Below are 25,787 nucleotides of genomic sequence, written 5' to 3' on the forward strand. Positions count from 1 at the left end.
GTACAAGGCAGAGCTGGAGGCAGAGAGAGCAGTGACTTGCCGAAGGCCCCCAACGAACCTGACCTGGTGGTGGTAACACTGGGAAATTCTGGGCACGCCCCTCCTTCCCTGGGGTATGCAGAGATTAGCCTATGTATGACAAATCTGTGCTTGCTGTAAGATGGTTACAGAAATGGGGTCCTGAAAAGGTTAGCAAAAAGAACTGTTCCTATGCGTACATACACCTGGTGCTGCTCTGGAAACAATCCTTTTAAACTTTGCAGCTTCTGTAGTCCCAGCCTCTGCTAGGGATGAGGGGTGTCCCCATCCTGTTACATTAATTTTACCTGTTCCTGAGCAAAGCCTGAAAACCCACAGAGTGAGTCTGGCTCTTTTCTGCTGGCATTTTGCATTGCTGCAATTTTGGTCGCATGGGCAAGAGAACCGTGTTGCAAATCTGGAGATCATTTAATAAGCAAATTGCCTCAAATATTTCCTCTTTTATGGGGAATAAAGTTTGGTTCCAACAGGGATCTATGTCTGCCATGAAATTCAACACAAACTCGTTCTGCTCATTAGGAAACATACACACGCACAAGTTTTTATTTGCCCAAAGAGTTACCATACCAAAATAGCAGACATCCGGTTTTTGTTTGTTTGTAGTTTACAGTATTCAAAACAATAAGAAAAGGAGTACTTGTGGCACCTTAGAGACTAACAAATAAATTGGTTAGTCTCTAAGGTGCCACACCTACTCCTTTTCTTTTTGTGAATACAGACTAACAGGGCTGCTAATCTGAAACCTGTTCAAAACAATGTAATTAACCTGAAATGTACATAGATTGATTTTTTTTTCAATGGGGAGAAAAAGATTGGATCCCGTTCTTAGTAAGTGATCTGCCATCAGTGTGAAAGTGATTTGTACCATTATCCGTGAGTGAATGTCAACCTTAGAAACATCTTTCATTTTCCTTGCTGCTGCTGCTCGGTTTGAAATGCTTTTTGAGATCAGAGAAGCTGAAGGAGTTTCAATGTGTTAAAGAGGAAAACTGGGTCTGCAGAAGCTAAATATTGACAGCAGAGCCAGTCCTCCAGTTCAATGCTCCGCTCAGTGTCCACTGCCCTCTCTGCAAATTTCATCATCAGCAGAGCCCGTTTCATGTCGATCCAGTTCTGGAGAGCACCGTAGAGGGCTTCTTCGTGGTTAAGAGGCTGGTCTGTTAAATCTTTCCTGGGACCCCAGAGCAAACACTGCAGGATCCATTTTGCCTCTGTGATGCAGACGCGTTTAATCGGGTCTGCTTCCAGCAACAAGTGAGCAAGCTGCTGGAGCCCACGGGAGTAAATGGAAAGGTTGGGGAGTGGGGGGAGGTCATCTTGGCTGTACTCCTGTTCCCTGAGATGGGCCCTCACCTCAAAAGGGTTGGGCTGGTGGAGAAGTTCATAGATGAGGATGCCCGTTTGAAATTCATCGAACTTTTTGTACTGAGAGGCCGACACAATCTCCGGGGCCAGCCGGGCCTGGTTCTTTTTCAGTTTGGAGTCCCCGGCACCCGGCTTTTGCTTGGCCTTCAAAAAGTTGCTCACAATGAGCCTGGGCAAGTGCTTTTCGTCTTTGGTTTTACTGCAGCCAGTCAGAGGCTTGCAGTGAACTAGTAGCAAGTTTTCCAGACAAAGATCTCTGTGTATGACGCCATGCTCCTTTAGATGCTCCAGGCCATGGCAGAGCTGGAGGAGCAGGAAGCACACCCGCCGTTCGTACACCTCTGGCTTGGTTTGATGGCAAGTTGCCGCATCCCTCATGAAGTCGGCTGTGGTTTGGTGCGGCACTTCGCGGGTGATGACGACCACACAATCCCGTTCGCTGGCAGAGTGGGAGAGGCCGGGGCCATCTGGAGGAGAAGTGCTTTTTGCTACGTCAGAGGAGAGCAACATGCTGAAGGGCACAGAGGCTACGAAGTGCCCACAGTCCTGCTGGATGTTGAAGTGAACTGGCACCGAGGGGCTGTGGTACGAAGCAGACACTTTGCATTCTTGAGTTTTACAAATCTGTGAAGAGAAAACAAGAGATAACAGGGTGGGTTAGGATGGTCACTCACCCCGTCGCCAACTGCTTGGCAAAATGTGCTCCAACAGCAGTGCCTCCAGCTTAGCAGGAAACTGTTCCCTTAGGGCATAACATATGGACATTAGGACGGCCATACTGGGGCAGACCCATGGTCCATCCAGCCCAGCATCCCGTCTTCCGACAGTGGCCAATGCCAGAGTCCCAGAGGGGATGAACAGAACAGGGCAATCATCACATGATCCTTCCCCTGTGGCCAAGTCCCAGCATCTGGCAGTCAGAGGTTTACGGACACCCAGAGTGGTTGCATCCTTGACCTTCTTGGCTAATAGCCCTTGATGGACCTATCCTCCATGAACTCATCTAATTCTTTTTTGAACTCGGTTATACTTCTGGCCTTCACAACTTCCCTTGGCAATGAGTTCCACAGATTGATCGTCCATTATGTGAAGTAGTCCTTCCTTTTGTTTTAAACCTGCTGCCTATTAATTTAATCAGGAGGCCCCTGGTTCTTGTGTTATGTGAAGGGCTAAACAACGCTTCCCTATTCACTGTCTCCACACCAGTCATGATTTTCTAGACCTCTATCATGTCCCCCCTTAGTCGTCTCTTTTCCAAGCTTTCTAATCTCTCCTCAGAGGGAAGCTGTTCCACCCACCTCATCATTTGTGTTCCCCTTCTCTGTACTTTTTCCAATTCTAACATATCTTTTTGGAGATGGTGCCCAGAACTACGCTCGGTACTCAAGGTGTGGGTGTAGTGGCATTCGGATATTTACTGTCTTATCATCCCCTCCTTTCCGAATGGTTCCTCACACGCTGTTCCCTTTTTTGACCGCTGCTGCACGTGGAGCAGATGTTTTGCCGAGAACTAGCCGTGATGACTCCAAGAGCTCTCTCTTGAGCGGTGCCAGCTAATTTAGGGCTGAGGAGTCCAGGGCTGTATGTAGAAGAAGATGGGCAACAGCCTGTTGTCCCTGCTCAGAACGTGTTTTCAGCTCAGAGGATTCACCCATCTTTCCCTGCCCCGCCTCACCTTTTGTGCTCACCATCCTTCTGGCCAGCAGCTTGATCCACCTCCAGTTGGCTCCCGCTGGCCAGAGGGGCAGAAACAGGAGATGGGAAAAGCACGCTGAGTTTCCATAGCTGATAGAACACAATGGCTTCACCGGGTAATCGTAAGGAAAGTCAGAGACAAAATACCCAGCTTAAAATGTGGGTCTATGAACTGTTTGTTCTATTGGCCACTAAACTGATCATAATACCTAGTGCTTTACAGACAGCAGCTAACCCTCAGAACACTCCGGAGGTATGGAAATATGGAGCATTATCCCCATTTCACAGACAGGGAAACAAAGGCTAAGAAGTTGATGATACAGTGACGTCATGGGACCTGGGTACATGCACTCTTCTCCTTGGACATGGTTAAAACCCCGTTCTGCCTTGCAACAGAGGCACGATTTTAGCGATATTGAACCCAGGTCCTCAGACATGACTGATTTTGTAGTGAAGACAGGATCAGAGTGACCTGCCTATAGACCACAGAGGACTTGAGGCCACTTTTTCAAAGGTACTTATGTCCCAAAGATATAGACAGGTGCCACTATCTGGCCATTGGTGTGCAAACTGGGATTAACCTCAGGAGTTCCTGCCTTCCGGGGTTACAGTCCGAATACATCTCTCTCCCATAAGCCCTAAAACTATTTTCACTGTTCCTTCTCCCACCACTTTGTTTCACGTCTGCCTTGCACGTACTAGTGAAGCACTGAATGGTGGCCAGAAAAGCCGGCGAAAGGCTCTGGTTTTGGCACGATGGACAATCTAAGCAGCTAGCAGTACAAAGGCAGCTCAAGTCAACGGCCCAGCCTCACGACAATACTCGTGACAAAAAGAAAAATGAGGCCCACAAAGAGAAAACAAACGTCAATGGAGGACTAGGAATGACTGGCAGAGAGAAGAACAAAAACACCGACACAAAACGAAAAGGGAGAGCATTATGTAGGTTCCTGGCCCACCATCCCAGTCAAAGTTCACATAAATCTACACTAAACTTTTTTTTTTACATTTTAAACTTTCCCATTGTGACAGCATGAATAACTGCAGGAAAATAGGTTTATCGTAGCAACATCCATTAGCTCTGCAACAATTACAGGCCTCTCAGCATTTCCATTGTAAGCCCTTTTATTTAGGGATTTATTTAGACTTCAGCCACGTGAATTTGCTCTGGGCTGGAACTTAGCACAGGAGGTTTCAAACCCTGGAGCAAATTTCTCTCTCTTGTAAAATGTGTGCAAACCTGGACACGACATCAGTTTTGCCATCTAAATTAAAACGAGGGCAAAAATAACTAAGTAAGACTTAGAGGGCGGAGATTCTTTTGTGCTCCTGACAAAATACTTTAAAACAGATTCTGCAGGGCATTAATTCCAGTGACAGAGTACTGTGGGAAAGAGCTATTTAAAATCGATTGTTTTATTTCTCTTTTCTAAGTAAAAAGGGTCTGACGTGCCTGCACATTTATGCTGTTAAAGGATGGTTTCAAGGAAACTAGCCCATGGATATATTACAAATTAACACATGACCCTACAGAGCCTTAGCATCAAAGATCTATAAAAGGAAGGACAGGGCTTTCAGTTTTTCTATTCAATCAGTTTGCTACTGTAGGTGTATGCAGGAATAGCCTTTTGCTATTCCTTTGTTATGTATTCTGTACAGTCTAATAATTCTGTTATAAGCAGCATACAGAAAAACGATATGGGCATTTCTTTTTTTATTGCAAGCATCTGCTCAGTAATTCTACTACAACTTTCCCTACATGGCACTGCAATCCCAGAGACATTTTGCACAGACCACCAAGATTAGGCTCCAATCCCGTTACCTTCACTCCCAGTAGAAGGGGTTATAGGTCTGCTCACTGGAGTATGAATTCCTGGAGTGAACAGAGGCAACGAAATCAAGTGTCAATTTGGAGAATGTGTTTGGGTTTCTCCTGTGTAAATCATGCCAGTTGTGTGTAGACAGATCACAGAACTGTGTGTACGCCTGGTATGTTTTAAATACACGGTGGGCATGACAATGAAAGATCAAGATAAGATCCTATCTCTGGATGAGCACTGTGTGCCTGAACAAAGGTATAAGCCAAGGCAGTGAGCATATTTTGGCTTGATTTCCCAGCAGTCAGTGTGAGCCCAGATGAGTGTGCACACAAGTGCTCGCACATGCCTGTGTGTGCTATAATCAATGCCAAGACCTCAGCGCAAAGTTTTGGCTCTGACTGCTCAGAAGACACTTGGCTCAGCTAAACCTTTCAAACTGTCTGGCTTGTCCACGTCTAATTTTAACTGCAGGTCTGTTGCCTCTTTCCTGTTTGAAACCCTGTGCAATACTACAATAGGCATGGAAAGGAACCAGGCAGCTGCTAAGCCTCTCAATTACCGGCTATCAGTCATATTCTAATAATGAAAATGAAAGGACTCTGGAAAATTGCTGATGCACACTTTGCACTAGTGCACAGCAAGGCTACCTCTGTCTGCTCTGGATCCGTACGGTCTGCGAGGATCACAGAATGAATGCACATTCGAGATGGGGACACAAGTACAGTCCTGCTATGTAAAACAAAGAGTTGTTTCCTTCTTTTACAACAACTCCCCCCCATGGTAAGCACACACTGGGACTAAGAATCAAGTCAGGTTGTACAAACAACGGAAAGGTCTAAATTCTTCTTAGTAAATCAGCCCAGGGTGAACCCACTCTGTGCTATGCAACGAAAAGGGCTATTCCAGTCCACTGTACAGACTTTTCTTTGGGGGCGGAAAAGGTACAAATGAACTTGCACTTACGCACGGTACAGTAAAACCTGCAAGTTTCCTCTGTAAGCATTGATCTAGGGATTCAGCATTCAGTCTATAACTATATTCTGCCTACTTAAAATCCTCCAGTTAAATGGGATGACGAAAGGTTGATTTGTTTGGAATGTTAATTGCAAATGTATCTTTGCCCCTTTTCAACTAAAACATCCTTGGAGGTGTTCTCAGTCTGTGCAACTCTCTAGGGTAACACTCTTTTTTGGTCTGAGCATTATTTTCTCTTTAAAAAATAATGGTAGCAGAACAGTGTGTGGCTGGCGTTAAGGGCTCTATGGTTATGCTGTAACCCTGTCAGGTCAAATTTTAAGGCCGCTGGAGTGATTTTACACACATCGCGAGCTGGGGATTACTTTATATACTTCCTGAGAATCTGAGCCACAGCTCACTGAAGCCACTGGAAAGCCACCTGTTGGCTGCTACAAGCTTTGGACCAGTCCTTATATTATGTTACCTTAACTGTGCCTTGAACTCTGCAGGGCTGTAGGCTGGGAGTACCAAAGAAGCCTAAGGGAGTTAGACACCTTATGCTCCTTTGAAAATCCCAGCCTAGCAGACTAGCAGAAGGACTCTATTACACAGAGCTAAGCAAGCTTGCAGGCTTGCGACAGGCAGAGGCCCTCAGGATCTGGGCTCCCTTTCTGCAGGCCTTAGGGACTGTACAGAAGGGGACAAACATCACGCCTATACAAGGAGAAAATTCAGCCCTCCTCCCCAACACTTGAGTGCTTTGGGATGTGTGTGGAAGAGGGGCTGCATCTGTCTCGGATTAAGAAAGCTGAACTTTCTAGTCTAAAATCTGTCTTTCAAACAGGCACAGTAGGATACGTGAAAAGAGACAGGCCAGTTTTTAGGTTAAGCGCGTAAACTTTTTATTTAGATGGTAAGTAAAGATCCCTCTGTCAATTCCTGTGGTTCATAAGGTCTTAATACACATGGTGCCGAGATAACCTGTAGACTCAAAGGTGTCTCGGACAGACGCTGTCAGCCAGAAAGGAAACAGCCTTTTTTGCGACTTTCAATCAGCTTGTGTATGTTGGAGGCAGACAGGCCTAGCACAGAGTGAAAAGCGATCCTCATCACTATGCAATAAAGAGAAAATATTGTGCTAACTGAAGACCAAACTACGGCTACTATTTCATTGTAAGTCCCTACCAACGAATGTGTGACTGGCCTTCGTTACAACCACACGAAGAATGCTTTCGCCGATATGAATTTAGCAAGGGAAAGAATGTTGATGATTTATGAAGGGATTACTTAAACACGACACCCATTTCTGCAGTATCGCCTTGGTTAACTTTGATACAGACAAAGCCAACCATTCATAAAAGATGACACCATATTCTGATGGCAATTTACCAAGGTTTTACCATATATTCTAATGTCCAATCTTAGCTTACACCCAGAAATAGTCACAGCATTCTAAACAGACCACATGCTCTAGAGAGGAGAATTCAGGCACTCCTGCTTTCCAATCTAGCTCAGCTGCTGACTTCCTCTGTGGCTGTGGATTGCCTCAGTTTCCCCAACATATAAAACAGGTATATGATCACCTACCTCACAAGAGTGCTACGGTTGTAAAGAACTTGTAAGTGCTAAGTATTATTAGTGAACACCAATGGCACTCTCTGAGGAACACTCAGTTATGCAACAGCTGTCCAGAAACGAATACAGCAGTGAACCCTCGTGGAATTGCATATTTGAAGGATTACTGTCTGGAAGTTAAAGCTATTGGCTTATACAGCTGTGCTTCACATGCTATCAAGGCCTGGAATAATTTCCCAGGAATGGACTTCAGCGGACCAACACCCAATTTAGTCCAGAGGGTATATTCCTGTTCACTACCAGGTAAGCGCTCAGAGAGACAGCAAAAAAGCCAACACAAATAAAGTAAACGTACCTTCACCGCATAGGTGCTGGAAGGGTCCTTCGAGCAGGTAGCACAGTAATAGATGGCATCCCCAGAAACACAGCAGGGCTTGTTGCATGCCAGCTTAAAGAGAGACCAGTTGTTCTCATTGAAATGCAGTTCATTTTTCTGATCACGCATAAAACAGTCTTCGCATTTTGCAACGAGGCGGCGCAAGGATTCTGCATAAAGCCCCCCTAATTTGGCATACACCCCCTCCTTGCTGTCAATGTTGAGGAGCAGATTACGGAGCTGAAGGCTGGAGACTGAGGAAACCTGGCTGGACGCACTGAGCGGAGAGGATGAAAATGGCTGCAGGTTTCTGTTCTGGATGCAGGTGCTACTGCTTTTGTTTGAAGTCGGACCCCAGTGGCCGTTTCCTTTGCAGGCGTTTTCTAGAGATTCAGAGGAGGAGAATGAGTGGTGGGTGCTTCCCACATAGCAGAACGGGGATTCCCTTCGGACGCAGACGTTGCTTTCGGAGTGACTGATGTTCAGTCTGGGGCTGGTGGGATTCGCTGTTCTACCCAGAGGGGCTTGGCCCCAGAAAAAGCCATCAGGTGATGAAACCGCTCGGCTTACGGTTTTCTTCTGTGGCAGAGGGGGTGGCTGTAGAGGTGTGCCCAGAGACCTGTCCTGATTGGAGCCTGCAGGGAAAGGAACAGAAGAAAAGATCGGCTTTTCAGTGCAAAAGGGCGAGTGGCTCTGGTCAGATGATTGTCCTAGAAGACACGACGACAATAACTGGCTTTATGAAGCCGTGCCCCCCGCTTGTCCCTTATTAGCCTGGATGCTCCTGCTGTAAAACACAAGATGAGCTCTTCAAAGGCACAAGTCACAGTCAGGCACCCTTACAAATCAATCAATGGGAGTTAGGGGTCTTAGTATATAATTTGCCACCCAAATGCCGAGTAATGAAACCAAAGCGATAGACGTTATGATACGCATCACACGTCCTCAATCCACGCCATTATAAGCCTCCTCCAGCTCCTATGAGTTCTCGTGTGTCCCTCATTTGGAACACAGCAGGTGGAAAGCTCGTCTGTGTTTGCTGCAGGAGATCTGCTGTACAGTAAGTAGCCAGAGCGGAGGCTCAGCACATTAGCAGCTCCAAATAGGGAGGTTCCTAAGAGAACAGGAAAGGTGGCTGTACAGGGAGCTTTGTACCACAGCCAACAGCCATCGCCAGGAGGTGCAGGCTACCCTCATGGAGTGATAATCAGTTCAGCGCGGAGCACGTGGACTCAGACTGTTCCCACGAATGGCAGTGGCAGGGCTAGCCTGCGCGAGGCCTGATGTGGCCAGCTCCTCACGGCACGTCACCAGGGTTACAAGCTTCGGCCTCAGCCCTCGCTCCGGTTGGTACCGGCAGTCCCGGGCTCCCACGCCCAGCACCACTCACTTCAGTGGAGCTCTGAACAGACATGGGGGGGCTTTCCGCACACAGCAGGGCTGTGGTCTACATATGCACCCTGATGCATGCCCAGGGCAAGTAGGGGAGCAGAGGTGGGTCCACAGCTCTCACCCATCTTGCATGGTCCATGGAGCCAGCTCAGACCGTGGTGGGCAGCTCTGGGACTGATTATGCCTTCCTTGCAGGAGGGAATAACTGTATGGGCAGCTGGGAAACACGCACGGGCCACGTGGCTTACAGAGAGCCAAAAGGAAACACGCCATCCCCATCTCCCCACAGCCTTCCCAAAGGCAATGTACTGCTGTAACCACCTGTTCCTCCCGCCAATCCGCAAGAGCATGCGGTCACCTCCTCCGGCACCAGGCAAGGAGCAATTCCCCATGGTGTTCTGTCCCCAACCAGCATACTCAGGGCTGGTCAGCCTAGAACAGAGATGGCTCATGCCAGCATCAGGGGCTCACATGCCTCTCAGCTGTGAACAAACACGAGGCAAAGTTTGGACAATTATTGTCAAAAGACCTTGATCGAGCACAGGGTATTGTAATGGAGAGTACAGAGATGTAGCAGAGATAATTTAGCTTATGTTTCTCTATCTACTGTGTGATGCAGCGCCAAAGAGAGCAGACTTTTACAGCAGTATTTGCGTTTTACAGGGGGGATAGTGTATGGTACCCACCAGCAATACTGTTCATATAGAAACATTTAATACACTGCAGTCCAGGAGCCTCAGCTCAAAACTCCAGTTTTACACATGAAATCTCAATCGCTGGAGCAAAATGCCCTCTCAAGTACCTAGACTGGCTACTCCTCTTCACATCTAGACTTCTACTTGAACGGAATAAAAACGTGCCAGTCTTTGTTGCAAGCCAGCGAGTTAAATCGTAATTACGTACCTTGTGGAGACTGTTTCTCAGGTTTCTTGAACGTCAGGTTAAAACAGCCCCAACAACACTTAAGCATCATTTGCAGGGGTCACTATATATTGTCATTAGAAACCCCAGAGAAAAGCACAGGGGCGCAAAGCACAGCAGGCTCCGTTGATGTATTTTTTCCCTTATCAGCATGCCTTTTTCCCCCTCCTGAGAAATGGGAACCAAAGATTGCTGTCAGGAAGGGTTAATTTAATTGATTTGAAACAGTATTTTCTCTCTGTGTTTGCGTTACAGGCATCTGGTCCCCTCTGACGTCCCAAAGAGATCCCCAGCTCATACCCCGTTGCCTCTGCATGGAGGAAACCTTCCATGTGCAGCTCTCCTTCCCTTTGCCTGCAAAGGGGGCTCGGCTGTCTATGCAGCAGCATTTCTTGCCCCTTAGTCAGGGGTCTAAGCTGGGGGAAGAGGGTGGAGACAGGATGGGTTGGAGGAGGAGTGGGCTCGCTGGAAGCCATGCAAGCCCGGCCGGCCGTGCCCATGGGAAGTTACTCAGAGGATAATACAGCCTGAAGCTTTATCATCTTTCCCATAGGGCTCTTCCCCCGCACCACAGGGAGGCCCTGGTAGCCTGGCACCACATGAGCTGCACTGCTACGGGAACCTGGGGTGGGCAGGGGGCCTGGTGCAGAGACACAGAACCTCCAAGCCTGGCTTCCCACAGGACCCTAGGGCCTTTCTGTGGGAGGTGTACATAGCCCCTTTCAGTGGGACCACGCGGGGTGCAGGTAGGGAACAGTGTAGTGATTATCTCCGCCTGAGACCCCTCCCATGGACTTTGTTGTGGTGGGAATAGGTGCTCTTGGAACTCTCCCTGGGGCACTAATGGGACATCGACACTGCAAAAAAAAAAACCCCAAACCACACAACCTCACAGCAGTGAGACTCAAAGCCCGGGCTCCAGCCTGAGCAGGAATGTCTGCACTCCTGTGTTTACTCCCATAGCAGAAGCCCCATGAGCCCGAGTTAGCTGACCCACACTCTGAGACTCGCTGCCCTGGGTTTTTTTTGTTTTTTTTTTTGCACTGTAGCTGTACCTTAAGGCATTTCTTAACTCGCTGTGGTTACAATGACTCGTGATGTTTTTAAAACCTCAGGAAGTTCTACAAGATAGCTGGCTTTGAAATGCAGATGTGAACAATATGATTACACCCAAATTCAATGCACGTTGCCAATTAATTAATTATTGCAAATCATGCATAATGGGATATCTACAGTGTAAGTGACTGAATCGGATTTAGTCAGGGGTGTTTGGAAGGAAGAGGCTGATATTCGATGGTAGTTTGAAGAAACACTGTGGCACTTTTCCCTGTGCAAGCTGCCAAACAGTAGTAAAGCTGGTCTATGGGAAATAGCTAAACTGTGAAGTCACTTGAGAGGAGTTCAGAATGAAATACTGAAGGATACTTGTTCGGCAACAACTATGCAAACAAAGCCGGTTTAGTTTTTATGCCACAGTAACTCAGCAATTAAACAGGCTAGGCAAGGCAGAAGAAAGGAGAGCCTGACTCATGTTCCCCACTGCACTGTAGATTAAGCATTGTCAGAGTGGCGCGAAAGAGGTGACACACTGAACTCCACAGCTTGCCCCACACAGGACAAGCCTGGAGGGGAGGCACAGGGATTCAGCTGACTCCACCCTGCTGCAAAGTCCTCCACTGACTCACTCCGCAAAGTCTCAAACCTATTTGCTTTACGAATGGAGTTCTGTCCACATGCCTCAGCTGAGCCATGGGCGTGCACCAGATTGTGGCTCTTGGCACATGGCTCGTTTCAGTCAGCTGTACTTTATGAAAGTTTTCCTATCTCGTTAAAACTGGCCAGGAGTAAGGCTGGTCGTTTGTCATGGGGGAAAAAGGGAAAAGTGTTTGATCACAGCCAAAAAATGTAAGAGTAATAATTATCGTTTAGAAAAGATGAAAAATTACGGCACAGGATATCTGAATATTAAAGTGTCATGGGAAATTAGGAGAATAAATATCTGTACTGACAATATAAATATTTTGAAATAATTTAATACTAGGTTAAAAACTTCCTAAACTGCATAGCCCTCTACCATGTGTGTACACAGAGCCAGATCTGTGAAACCTCATGGCAGAGTTTTGCTCATTGTGAGCAAGGCAGCAGTAAAACCTGTTTCCTCTCTGAACTTGGTTCCTGGGTTCCAATGCTGACATTAACAGATCATTTGCAGATTATCAAAGTGAAACACTGGCCACATATTCATGAAGGCCTTTTTCTAGAAACAGAAATTCATACAACTGGATGACACAGGAGACTGGTAATGAGAGAGAGCACCTTTCACCTGTAAGTTGCTGATTCAAGTGCAGCTAGCAACAGTGCTGTTATCTTTGATAGCCTTTCCGTGTCCTGTTTGAAGTAAATTTAGCAGTCCCGGTTGTCTACTTCACAGATGCATCCCCCACCATAAGTACTCACTGGTAATGCCATTGGCCAATTTAGCCAAGAAGCCGAAGGTTGAATGGCCACAGAGCGTGAACCATCATTGCAACCCTAGAGATCGTGCAGCTAGATCCCAGTGAAGGCACATTGATGGGGCAATGTGAACATTCATTCACCAGGGCTGTAAATCCAGCAGCTTTCTGGATTCTCCGGATGGAGTACAAATAGGCCACCACTTTTCTGGAGGAAAATCCATTTCTGTATTGTCAAAAAGAAAAGGAGTACTTGTGGCACCTTAGAGACTAAAATTTATTTGTAACACAGCTGCTACTCCGATTTCTGTACTGATGATTTTAAAATGGCTAACCAACATGAGGCATGTTGACTTACATGCTCATATGTGTATGGGAAAGCAAACTTCAGAAAGAGAAGGCTTCCCATTCACTTCCTTTGTGAAATGCAGGAAAAGGTTTCCCTACCAGGGAGCGTTTGTGTCACGAGCCACCCAGATCACTTCTTTAGGGCAGGAATCACCACCCTGCTGGCATCCTCCTCTCACTGGTGGTCTGGGCGTTGTGAATCAGGCTGATGGGCTATTGGCGGAGATCTAGGAAGGTAAGCACAGGGCCTACCTGCATTATGCACACTTGGCTGTCCTATTGCTAAAGGATTCACTGCGGAGCCCACGCCTTCTAATACATTTGTGCTCCAGAGTTCAAGCGTGCATTAAAAAAAACAGAAGAGAGGGTCTGATTCATTGCTCCGCCTGGCCACCAGGGAATACCCCCAGCTGGTGTATGCTGCAAGAATGACTACACAGCCTTTCTTGCAGCCCGCAGCATGGAGGCATGGCCAGTGTAGGAGGCATTATTCTGGGTAAGTTCTCTGGCCTGTGTTATACAGGATGTCAGACAAGATGATCACAACAGGCCTTTCTGGCCCTGGTATCTATGCTACCCTCCAGCTAATCTTGGCTGCTAGATGGTCTCATGGGTGCTGTTGCAGCTGAATGTAGTTTAGATTACTATAATCACTTATTAGTTATATGGCAGTATTGCCTAGAAGCCTTGACCAGTGCTAGGTTCTGGACAAACAAGTAATGAAAAGATAGTCCCTGCCCTGGAGAGCTTACAATATAAGTAAGGTAGATCAGGCCTGAGGCTGTTCTAAACTGAGCCAGGGGCTGGCTGGGAACCCAACTAGCCCAATAATCCGGGGAGCCAGAACCTGCTTAAAACCACCTTTGCCTCACCCTGATGGGTCCTGTGTTGGACAAACCTCGGCCGCACCCAGGAATCTGGCCCTAGGTTTCTTGCCCTTCTGATTGTGAAGAAATCCTTCAAATAGAGTAAACCAGTGCAGTTAGGTCTGCCTGAGTCTGCAGACAGCCGAAAATCAGGGTTCTGAGAGATGTGACCTGCCCCATTCACCATAAAGGCAGCTGTCAACTTTGAAAGCTAATGATGCACATTTCAATGTCCACATGGTTTTCTATTTCACTGTAAAGTATTTTAACATCCAAACAACATGCTGAGTCCACAACCGTAGACTGCCTTAGACCTTTCCCACATGCTGTAAGGGTCCATCTGGGCACTGCCTAACCACCACCATCTCCAGCTTTCCCGTGACTACTTCCCTAATAGTCTCTAGTGCAAAACTGAACCACGCACTGAAAATTCAACTTGCATAGGCAGGGTAAAATAAATCAAATTTACTATCCAGTGCCTGGCACAGAGTATACTGCACTGACTGGACTGTCCACTTCAAAATGTTCTTTAATCAGTGCCTCATTCTTTTAATTTATCTGAAGCTAGGGCAGAGCCTCCAACAGATTGCACCAGACCACTGCAGAATGCATGGATCTTGCCACTGAATTTTTGGTGAAGCGTGCCTGGAAATCAACTGGATCTTGATTATTCCTGCTCTGGCCAATGAGTTCTGCTCCTCATTTACATTAGCCAAAAAAAACTCAAACATTTATTTTAAATTTCTTAAGAAAATTAAAATTCCTTGTGTCACTGGAGAGAACAAGGAAACCACTTTCCCCTTCTGTTCACATCTGACAGCTATAGGTTGAGAGAGCATAAGTCTGACATGTAATATGATTTTTCTCTTTTATAATTTCCTGGCACGCTCTCCCTCTTAAATTCTGAGCTAGGACTGGAAAAATGTCATTTCCAGACAACTAGGTCTGAATTTTATCGCTATGAATTGTTGCTTCTGGAGAGGCAGAACTTCCATTATATGAAGATGGCGATTTGCAAAGGAAATAGTTGCTGGACTGTGTAATGTGTCAGTACATGTCTAAGTTAAATAGACTTAGGGGAAAAATGACTTGGTAGAATATCTGCTTTTCAAAGAAATGAAAGACTAATGAAAGAGGGCACTTCCCCCCTCCTTCAAGAAATACTTGTGCGCGCCATGTTGTGCTAACCCCTTTCCCTCTCGGTACGTTTGGTGTCCTTTAGTAGAGCTGCAGGAGGTACTCTGTCACCCCTGCAACCCACTGAGGAAATCACGTCAAAGATGAACGACCCTCTGTATCTTTGATCCTGCAGCATGTCCAGCACGTCTATAGATTGTCCCGGGAGGAGGTGTGGGATTGGCTGGTCTTGAGTCTAAGAAAAACAGCAGGAAGAACGATTTTGGCATTGGCCAAATAGATTACAGAAAGTCTGCTGCTCTGACTCAGCCCAAGTTGTCCAGAGAGAATCAGTAAGAGTTAGGAGAATTGGACAGCTCAGAGGCTGGTAACAGGACACATCCTCTTTCACCTGAGATCACCAGCTTCAAACCCAGCACTAGTCTTTTGTGACAGAGTGTAATGGCTGCCTGGTGGTCCGGGACTATGAAGACAGCAGGTGGCCTTCCTCTCTGACCATCACAAGCAGCTCGGTCATCCTTGCCGGCAGGCTCAGCAGAGGGGGCACAGGCCAGAGCCTGCTTACACTGACATCAACTGAAGCGTTGCCGCTGACTACAGTAGGAGCAGCATTGAGTCCCACATAGGTATGGAAGCTCAACTCCTCTCTAGAGCTGTTTCCTCCAGGTCAGGGCTGAGCTATACAGTCAGAGACCGGTGCAGGGGAAGCTTGTGTTGCCGATGTTGTACTTGTTCTATGGTCCATATACTGCACAAACAAGGGATCTCAGCTTTTGGGCTGTGGGTAGCCCCTTCCATGAGCCTTACACACACACACACACACACACAGAAAAACGGTTTAATTACCTCCATCACTGGCAGTCCTTGTGTCAGAGTTGAGGCTTTCTGTGGAGCCAGCCACGAAGCTGACGTGGATCCCTTGGAAAGGTGGGCCGAGGCTCTCTGCAGAGCCATTGCTAACCTTCTCCAGCTCAGAGCTACTCTTGTTCATTTTCAAAGCGTGCCTAGAAAGTTAAACAACAAACGGAATCATTGCTTGTCTGGGGAAGACGCATCGCTGCACCGTTCGCAGACAAACATCAGCCCGATTTGGTCTGACCTCTTGTTCCTGCAGTAAAACCAGGGAGGCAGGGTTGGCCTGTTCATTACTGTAGAAGCCATACTTGGGCACCTACACACGCACACTCCACATGTATTAGCTGCCCAATACAGAACGGACACGCTTCTCCTGCGGTGGGGATCTCTCTTAGGGGAGGGTCTCTCCAGCACGACCACACTGCCGCGGAGGAGGTCAGACCTGGCCTGCAGGCACAAGGCCCAGGTGTGGAAGGCCCTGGATCCAGGGGGTACACCTGGCTAACATGGGCCCTCGTGCATACATGAAAAAAACCTCATTTTGTTATTGCCCTTGTGTGACGAAATGCAACCCCTGTATTCACACCCTACACACTATTGTAATAATCTTTGTGCAATATTGGTCTTGTGAGGGATCATTTGAAAACTAATAATTCACTGGTCAATAATATGATGAAATGTATATAGCAACATTATATGTAAAGTTATGAATTCCCCTCAATGGTTGTTGGTAGCCCATGTTCAAATCCACACAGCCCTGATTAGGCAGAACTGGTCAAGCAGGTCTCAAACAAAGGAATGTGTGTTTACCTCCATTTACCTATATGTAATAAACAAGGTCCTTGAGCCAGCAAGGGGGAGACAAGGCAAATCTACATTTTAGCAAACAACAGCATGAAACCTCTTTCACCATCAAACTCCTTTACTCCAACCTCACAGCGGGAATGAACTTTATCTAGGGGTAACCCTCAGGAAAAAGCATCTCAAAGGGTGATTGGACTATAAAAGTGAGGGGCAAAACCACCCCCAGTTCTCTCTCCCTATCCATCTCTCTCCTTTTCACCTAAGAAAAGGAAAGAAACAGCTGTTGGACTTTGGGAGGGGATCGTGACCTCAAACTTGGCCAGCAGTGTTACTTGGAATTTGCAAGAATTTCACTTTGAACCAAGTCTAGTTTAAGATTAGAAAGCTGCTTCTTTTGATTTCTCTTGTAACCATTTCTGATTGCCATACTTGTACCTTATACTTGTACTCACTTAAAACCTGTCTCCTTTTAGTTAAGTAAACTTGTTTTATTCTTTAATTAAAACCAACCTAGTGTCAGGAATTATTTGGGTAATTCCATTTAAGGTAGCAGGCTGTCCTATATTGATCCCCACAGAGGGGCAAGGGACCCAGTATATCTGGATTGTCCAGGAGAGGGCTGGACAGTGCAGAACACATGTTTTGGGCAGAAAACCCAGGACTGGGAATGTGTCGGGGTCTCCCTGTAAGTAGTCACCAAAGGCTGCTGGAAGCCAGAGTGTGGTTGGTGTTTGTTAACAAGCTGCTGGGGTCAGGGTGTGACCTGCAGGCTGTCTGCGAATGAACCAGGTGGGAGTTACAGCAGCAAAGCATTGTGGGGCACCCCAAGTTGTAGGACAGGGCCGACAACACCTCACTGGTCTGCACCTCGGAATGTCATAGAAGCGTTGTTTACAGTATACCAACGTTATAGTTTAGATGAATAACTTGTAGCTTTGCACGGCAAAATGGAAAGATTTACAGGCTCACAGCCCACGGGTAGCGGTACACACATCAAGGCATAGTGGATTTTGTAAATTAAAAAAAAAAAAAAAAGTTGTATCAAAACCCACTCACTGTCAGTAAAATCTCCACCCCAGTCCTGGAAGCTGGTGTCAAAAAGCCTTTCAGTGCCGACACTCTGACATGGCAAACCTTTCATTATCAACACAGCGCTACAGGGAAAGCTTCCAGCTTCCCAGCTCTGGCACAAGAACCTCCCTGTGCCAGCAGGTCAGTGCAGGGAGTCAACGCGGGCATGAACCAACGCCTACATACGCTGTGCTCCAGCACTCAGAAACCAACGCGCTGAACAACAAACAACTCCCTCACTCTAGTCTGCTGCCCCTTTCACCCGCTAAAACCGACTCTGGGCTCCTCGACCACATTGCGTCACAGCTGACTAAGCCCTGGCAGTGTCTCTAAGGTCAGTGTCAGTCCACACTCAGAGTTCAAGTCCTGTATGGACAGAGCAGATGGCACGAGTGTGGATCTTAAACCTGGCAGATCTCAAAGTACTTTACAAAGGAGGCGAGTATCACTAACCCCATTCTACAAACGGGGAAACTGAGGCACTGAGCTAACACACTATCTGTTACTGATTCCATATCTCCATAACTGTGACTGGCTCTTGGGTCTGGCACTGAAAGCCGCCTTTGTACTGATACTGCTTAGCAGGAAGCAGAGTCTTCTCACCTATTTTGAGACAAAGGAAATACTGCACAGAAAATAAAAGCATGAAAAAGATGAAGACTTAAAAAAAGTATTTTCAAGTAAGTTCCATTATTTTCTAGGCACATTTTTATCTAGAAACATAGAAGCGTTGTTTACAGTATACCAACGTTATAGTTTAGATGAATAATTTGTAGTAAGGCACAAACTATTACCCATTAACTTTCGTTTAATGCAAGCAACACCCATGCCTTTTCTACATTTTTTCCCCTGGCAAATAATAGAACAGACTTGAAAGTTGCTCATTTTACAATGCTGCAAATGCATCCGGCTCTGTTACCGTTCATAATTTCTGACTGTATCCCGACAGACTGGTGAAGGTTAGATTATTTGTAAGTAATTGTCAAATGAAATTAAAATGTAATTGTTTGATAAAATAGAATATTTCTTAAAATCAAAATAGGATAAGTCATTTACAAAAGGAGAATTGATTTCCATGGTGCCTGCTGCCTGACGAGTTAAAACCCCCTAAATAGTCTTTACCTTTCCTACTGGGAAAGCTGAATAGCTATTAAGAAACCCACAACAAAAAACAAACAGATGTTTTCCTACCATCCTGAAACAGACCAGTCACACAGAATTTCTCTTCTGCATTGCACCAATGAGGCACTCGGAGGGAATGCAGGGACTGTTTTCTATATGGTTACTTTTTCTTTAGAAAAACTCTGAGCACAACAAATGGTGTAAGCTGTCTAATTTTTTCATGCTTTTTAGAGAAGGAGAGGGAGAGAGGGAATGCTTAATACAGTCTTCTTCTAGCTATGCTGACAGGAAAATTGAAGAAAAGCACAGGAAGAAACCGTTGTCAGACTTCTCGTTTTGTAGGAGCATGCCTGATCTAAAAATATTAAGGGGAAGTTAAGGGCTGAGTTCACCCTGGGCATAATTCCTCTAAAGACAATGGCCACATGTCCAGGATGAATGTGGCACATACAGTTTGTCATTGCAGCAGGCTTCTTCTAGGCAATTAATGAAACTTCAGGGGTACCTTATAATTCACAATTAAAAATTACACTTACAAATTTAAGTTAATTTACAATAAAACAAGTAAAAATATCCACACACACAATATGTGTATTTTTACATTCATTGTAAAATACCCCCTCCCCATAACTACTAAAACTTAGCTGGGCATTTCTGTCAACAACATGATACTCAGACACTCATGCACACAGACACGCACACCCGTGAATCAAGACGTTATTTTAATCAATAAAAGCACCAGAAGTCTAAGTGATATTTTGGAAAAGATCCAAAGGAAAAAATGTTTAAAGTGTAAGATTAGACTTAATTTCTTAATTTGTATAGAAGATAAATAAATGTCTTATTGTAACACAATCATGCTTTTAAAAATAAATTTGAAAACAAAGCTATTTAAAATCCTTCCTTTGATTTTTTTTTTTTTTCAGTCAACAAAACCAAAATATGCATAGGTGTCTTACCATCCTGGTACAGAATCCGAGATTATGAGATCAAACTTTGTTCAGCAGGGTCCAATGTCCTTGCAGACAGCCACACCTATTCCTTCAACACACTACAGTGACACAACAGAGTGTTCTGAGCCACCATTTTGGAACGGAGTGATCCTGTTGCAAAGGCAATTGCATTCGCACAACCCAGCATTGCGGTGAAGTCAGATGTACAGAGAGCTTTCTATTTCCTCCCAGTACCTCAGTGACTTATGTAAAATGCACTTCCTGAATAGGCAGAAAACTGAAATAGAAATTGCTGCTTCCCACATGGCATGCAGCTCTCAGTCTCAAATGTGACTGCTAGGGCAGTGAATAATCTCCAATATGATCTAGATGTCTCTGCTCCACATCCCCCTCTTCCGTAACCAGGGTCCGAAGAACAGCTCACCAGGCCAATAGGGTCAGAGCCAAATAATGAAGGATTATACAGACTATTTGCAGAAAAACATAGGGCCAAATCCCTTCACTCAGATACAATTTCCATTGAAGTTAATGAAGCTTTGCCTAATTGAACTGGTCTGAACGCTCCCTGCTCTTTTAGGATATGTTCATCACACACACACACACACACACACACACACACACAACCACAAGGGTGCCTGTTGCTGTTCCCTGGATGCTATTCCCACCGAAGGAAAAAGATGCCGACAATGGTTAGTCTCCACAGAAGGAACAGTTACGACCATCTAGTGAGTCTCACCATAGCACAGCCCACAGAACGTCACTCAGGGCTAGATCGGATTTACAAAAAGTGATTTAGGCGCGTAACTGAACGTTCAGCACCTAAATCCAAAACTCAGGTCTTCAAAACCCCAGCTCAGCTGCTCCCTAATCCTGCAGGTGCCTAAGCTTCTGCCAATAAAATCCCTGCAGTACCAAAAATCTGCCACTGGGCACGTGCACAACTGTCTTGGTCCTGATACCCGCGCACCTCTCTCACCCTAAGCCCCAGCGGGATCCTCAAACGAGGTGTCCCCCCATCTATCCTACCGGTGGGGCTGCTCCGGAAGGAGTGCTCCGACAGCAGCCAGCAGTTCAGGCCTCGTACAAAATGGAGGAAGAAGTGGTGCTGTCTCCCCCGCCCCTCCTGGGCATCTCCCATTGCCTGGCTTAGGCACCCCGCTCAGCTTGCTGGCTTTTGGGATCCCATTATCAGGTGCCAAACTCTCCCTGTGCATTGTGCCGGGAGCATGACCGCCCCCCAACTTGGGCTTCTGGATTCCATTCCATGGCAGGGTGCCTAAATGCTATGTTCTGCAACACAGACCTCAGCTCCCTTTGTGGGTCTATCCCTCAATGAGCAGAACTTGGACAAAGATACCCATCTTCATTTTAGACTCCCAAGGAGGGAGAACACCATTTCCCTGGGCAAACTGCTCCAACGGCTAATTACCTTCACTTGAAAATTTCCACCTCATTTCCAGTTTGCATTGGAAACTGGTCTGTGGTTTAGTTGCTGGAACTAGGGGTGCTTGGGAGCTGCGGAACCCCCCCCCCCCCCGGCTTGAAGGGGTTTCCATAATATACAGGGTTTACAGTTTGGGTCAGTGGCTCTCAGCACCCCCACTGTACACATTTTTCCAGCACCCCTAGATGCGGAGCTTGCTTCTGATGATGAGCTTGGAAAGGCTGGAGGGTTGTTTGAAGGCCAGATAAGGGGGTTCAGGAAAGATTTCTTTCAGGATGGGGTCCCCCACTGAAAATGGGCTGTAGCTGTTTGATGATACCCTGTATGCGTTCCAGGGTGGAGTGGTAGGTGACAACTAGGGGTGTGTGGTCGATGAGGTTTTATTTCCGTATTGAACCAGATTCTTTTGGGGTATTTGAGAGGCCCATTCCATGATGTGATTTACTTCCCCGGTGGAATGTCCTTGTTTGGTGAAGGTGGTTTTCTGTGTGTTAAGGTGTGTATCCCGGACTCTCTTCTTGGAGCACGTTCTGTGGTATCTGCGTGCCTGGCCGTAGGTAACAGATTTCTTGGTGTGTTTGGGGTGCATCTCAGAGGGTTGTCAATATAATCATAGAATATCAGGGTTTGAAGGGACCTCAGGAGGTCATCTAGTCCAATCCCCTGCTCAAAGCAGGACCAATCCCCAACTAAATCATACCAGCCAGGGCTTTCTCAAGCCTGACCTTAAAAATATCTAAGGAAGGAGATTCCACAACCTCCCTAGGTAACGCATTCCAGTGTTTCACCACCCTCCTAGTGAAAACTTTTTCCTAATATCCAACCTAAACCTCCCCCACTGCAACTTGAGACCATTACTCCTTGTTCTGTCATCAGCTACAACTGAGAACAGTCTAGATCCATCCTCTTTGGAACCCCCTTTCAGGTAGTTGAAAGCAGCTACCAAATCCCCCCTCATTCTTCTCTTCCGCAGACTAAACAATCCCAGTTCCCTCAGCCTCTCCTCATAAGTCATGTGTTCCAGACCCCTAATAATTTTTGTTGCCCTCTGCTGGACTCTTTCCAATTTTTCCACATCCTTCTTGTAGTGTAGGGCCCAAAACTGGACACAGTACTCCAGATGAGGCCTCACCAATGTCGAGTAGAGGGGAACGATCACGTCCCTCGATCTGCTGGCAATGCCCCTACATATACATCCCCAAATGCCATTGGCCTTCTTGGCAACAAGGGCACACTGTTGACTCATATCCAGCTCCTCGTCCACTGTAACCCCTAGGTCCTTGTCTGCAGAACTGCTGCCGAGCTATTCAGTCCCTAGTCTGTAGCAGTGCATGGGATTCTTCCATCCTAAGTGCAGGACTCTGCACTTGTCCTTGTTGAACCTCATCAGATTTCTTTTGGCCCAATCCTCTAATTTGTTTAGGGCCCTCTGTATCCTATCCCTACCCTCCAGCGTATCTACCACTCCTCCCAGTTTAGTGTCATCTGCAAACTTGCTGAGGGTGCAATCCACGCCATCCTCCAGATCATTTATGAAGATATTGAACAAAACCGGCCAGAGGACCGACCCTTGGGGCACTCCATTTGATACCAGCTGCCAACTAGACATGGAGCCATTGATCACTACCCGTTGAGCCCGACAATCTAGCCAACTTTCTATCCACCTTATAGTTCATTCATCCAGCCCATACTTCTTTAACTTGCTGGCAAGAATACGGTGGGAGACCGTGTCAAAAGCTTTGCTAAAGTCAAGGAACAACACGTCCACCGCTTTCCCCTCATCCACAGAGCCAGTTATCTCGTCATAGAAGGCAATTAGATTAGTCAGGCATGACTTGCCCTTGGTGAATCCATGCTGACTGTTTCTGATCACTTTCCTCTCCTCTAAGTGCTTCAGAATTGATTCCTTGAGGACCTGCTCCATGATTTTTCCAGGGACTGAGCTGAGGCTGACTGGCCTGTAGTTCCCCAGACCCTCCTTCTTCCCTTTTTTAAAGATGGGCACTACATTAGCCTTTTTCCAGTCGTCCGGGACTTCCCCCGATCGCCATGAGTTTTCCAAAGATAATTGTCCATTGTCCTGTACATACTAGAGTCAGGCAACAATGCTGTTGCTGTGAGGGATGTACAGAGAAGTGACATCCATGATGGCAAGGATGGTGTTCTTGGCTGTTAATGTTGTGGAGTTTGTGGAGGAAGTCGGTTGTGCCCTGGAGGAAGCTGGCCCTTTGGGTGGTCAGTGGTTTGAGGATGGTTTCTCTGAGTCCCAATAGTCCTTCCGTAAGAGTGTCGCAGCCAGATACAATGGGCCTGCCTGGGTTCCTTGCTTTGTGTATTTTGGAAGCATGTGTGGACATTGCGGCTCCAATGGTGGGTAAGGTGAGCTGCCTAATTCCAAGCCCCTGGTCTGAGCTTGGGGCTTTGCCTAAGCTGCCATGTCCACCCTGCTGTTTTTAGCACACGAGCTGAGCTAGCACAAGTCTGTCTACCAGCGCTGGGAATCACACTTCCCAGCTGCAACATAGGTATTCCCTAGGGGTTTTTCACTGGTTTAATTAATTTGGTTTCAGAACCCACCTTTACTGAAACAGGTGCAGCTTTGAATATAGAGAAGGCCTCAGTTAGTGGCCTCCAATGTTAACATGAGAGACGGACACATTTCATAATACTAAGAGAGAAATCCTTTTTGGTCTCTATTTCTTCAACTTGTGGACATTTACTTTACCCCAAAGGGGATTTTGCAGGACTTTTTCTTAAATAGCTGCTTTAAAGATTGGACCTAGAGTGATCAAGACAATGTTGATAAATAACACAGGAAGAAACAGAAAGTAAGAAAAACAAACAAACAAAATCCCAGGACAAAATTGGTTGATATTTTTGCAAGGCATTCTCTTGAAAGGGGGCGGGGGGGGAAGAGGGGGAAATGAGCTGTACACAACAAAAGAGAAGAAACAGCCCGAATAAATTAGCCAGCACTATTCCTCCAGCGCAGCCGTGGTGCAATTACTACATGAAAGGGAGCATTGTGTTGGTGCATGTTTGTCCACCTTGAAACATTCATACTTATTAACCTCCACCCCCTTCGCTGCTGCAGCGGCTGCCTTCCGTTTCTGTCAAGGTGCGCAACCCACTAAAAATCCATCACCCACAAGAGATAAGGCAAAGAATTTCGCAATCTGTTTTCTTCTAATATTGCAGTGTCACAAATGTAGCCCAGAATGCAAGCACGGTGCAAACGTCAAGAGACATGAGCACACCTGAATACGGGGCTGTCCGCGGTTATGGGATATGCCTGCACAGCAGCTGGGGGCCTGCTTCCCAGAGCAGGCAGACAGACATGCACTGCTCTACGTGAGTTAGCACGCTGAAAATCGCAGCGTGACCACTGCGGCATGGTTGACGGCTCAGGCTACCACCTGCGTACATACCAAGGGGGTTGGGTGAGCATGTAGTCAGACAGCTAGATCGAGTTGGGGGGAGGGATAGCTCAGTGGTTTGAGCATTGGCCTGCTAAACCCAGGGTTGTGAGTTCAATCCTTGAGGGGGCCATTTAGGGACCTGGGGCAAAGATCGGGGATTGGTCCTGTTTTGAGCAGGGGGTGGGACTAGATGACCTCCTGAGGTCCCTCCCAACCCTGAGATTCTATGAGTCGTTGCTTGTCCTGCCACAGCAACACTGCTACTTGAGGCCACTAGCGCGTGCAGAGCGACTGCCTCTTGGTCTACCCGCGCCGGGAAGCACGCCCCCCCGCTGGTGTGCAGACATACCCTTGGAGACCAAAGGGAGCCCATCGCAACTCTCAGGAATGGGAGGTACGAGTTTTAAAGTATTTATAGTTTCGTCCTAAATGCTCTCCTTCTGCATAAATACACACACACACACACACAGCAAAAAAGGTACAACAACTTGCACTGCACTTTCCTTCCGTTTGGAAGGGATTTACTGTAGCGTGGAAGAAGATAGGGGGCACACCAAGCGTACGGAGCATGAAGATCTAAGACACTTGCAAAACCTAGAAATATTGCACAAATTAAACCAGTATGCTTTCCAAAAGATGCAAAAACCACCAGTCCCCAATAAGGCCAACAATTAGCAATTTCAAGCCACGCTACTTTTTGAAGTGGCAAAAAAGACGGGAAACTTGAAGGGAAAAAAAGAAGCGTATAGCCTTCATTTCCAAAGAAGTCATCTTCCCCAAACGATCTGTCTGATAAATCACAGATTTAAAAAATAATCCTCCGGCAGAAACAAGCACATGAAATCCCAGACTGAAATCAAAAGAGGAATCCAAACAGTGGTTTAAACAGAAACCTAATCACTGCCTCGACTCTGGAAAGACCGTTAGCTCTCCATAATGGAATTCAATGCTCCCTTCTGGTTTGTTCATTTTGCCTAAATAGGGCCATACCATTCTGCTGCCGTTCCTTTCTTCTGACAGACTGCATTGTGATCCTGGGGCTCAATTTTTAAAAGGGTCATAGCTTTAGGTGCTGTACATAAGAAACACCGTCCACCATCCCCGAAAGGCTATATTTTATTGCTGTCTGCAGCGCTCTGCTGTGTAAAGCAGAAATGAACTGCAAAGGCCCATCT

The 25,787-nt window shown here is 46.6% G+C and overlaps 1 protein-coding gene across 2 annotated transcripts in view; it reads right to left on the bottom strand.

Moving 5' to 3' along the window:
• Positions 1 to 428: 428 nt before the first annotated feature.
• PRAG1 (PEAK1 related, kinase-activating pseudokinase 1) overlaps positions 429 to 25,787 on the bottom strand; it is a 44,326-nt gene continuing 18,967 nt past the window's right edge. For both annotated transcript variants that reach the window (XM_077814876.1, XM_077814875.1), the window contains exons 4-6: positions 15,791 to 15,948; positions 7,807 to 8,462; positions 429 to 2,028 (exon numbers count right to left, since the gene is read on the bottom strand). In XM_077814876.1, the coding sequence (XP_077671002.1) occupies positions 988 to 2,028; positions 7,807 to 8,462; positions 15,791 to 15,948 (1,855 nt within the window). In that variant the 3' untranslated portion in view covers positions 429 to 987. The remainder of the gene's footprint in view (positions 2,029 to 7,806; positions 8,463 to 15,790; positions 15,949 to 25,787) is intronic.

The sequence above is a fragment of the Eretmochelys imbricata genome, chromosome 4, assembly GCF_965152235.1.
Source record: "Eretmochelys imbricata isolate rEreImb1 chromosome 4, rEreImb1.hap1, whole genome shotgun sequence".
Lineage (NCBI taxonomy): Eukaryota > Metazoa > Chordata > Testudines > Cheloniidae > Eretmochelys > Eretmochelys imbricata.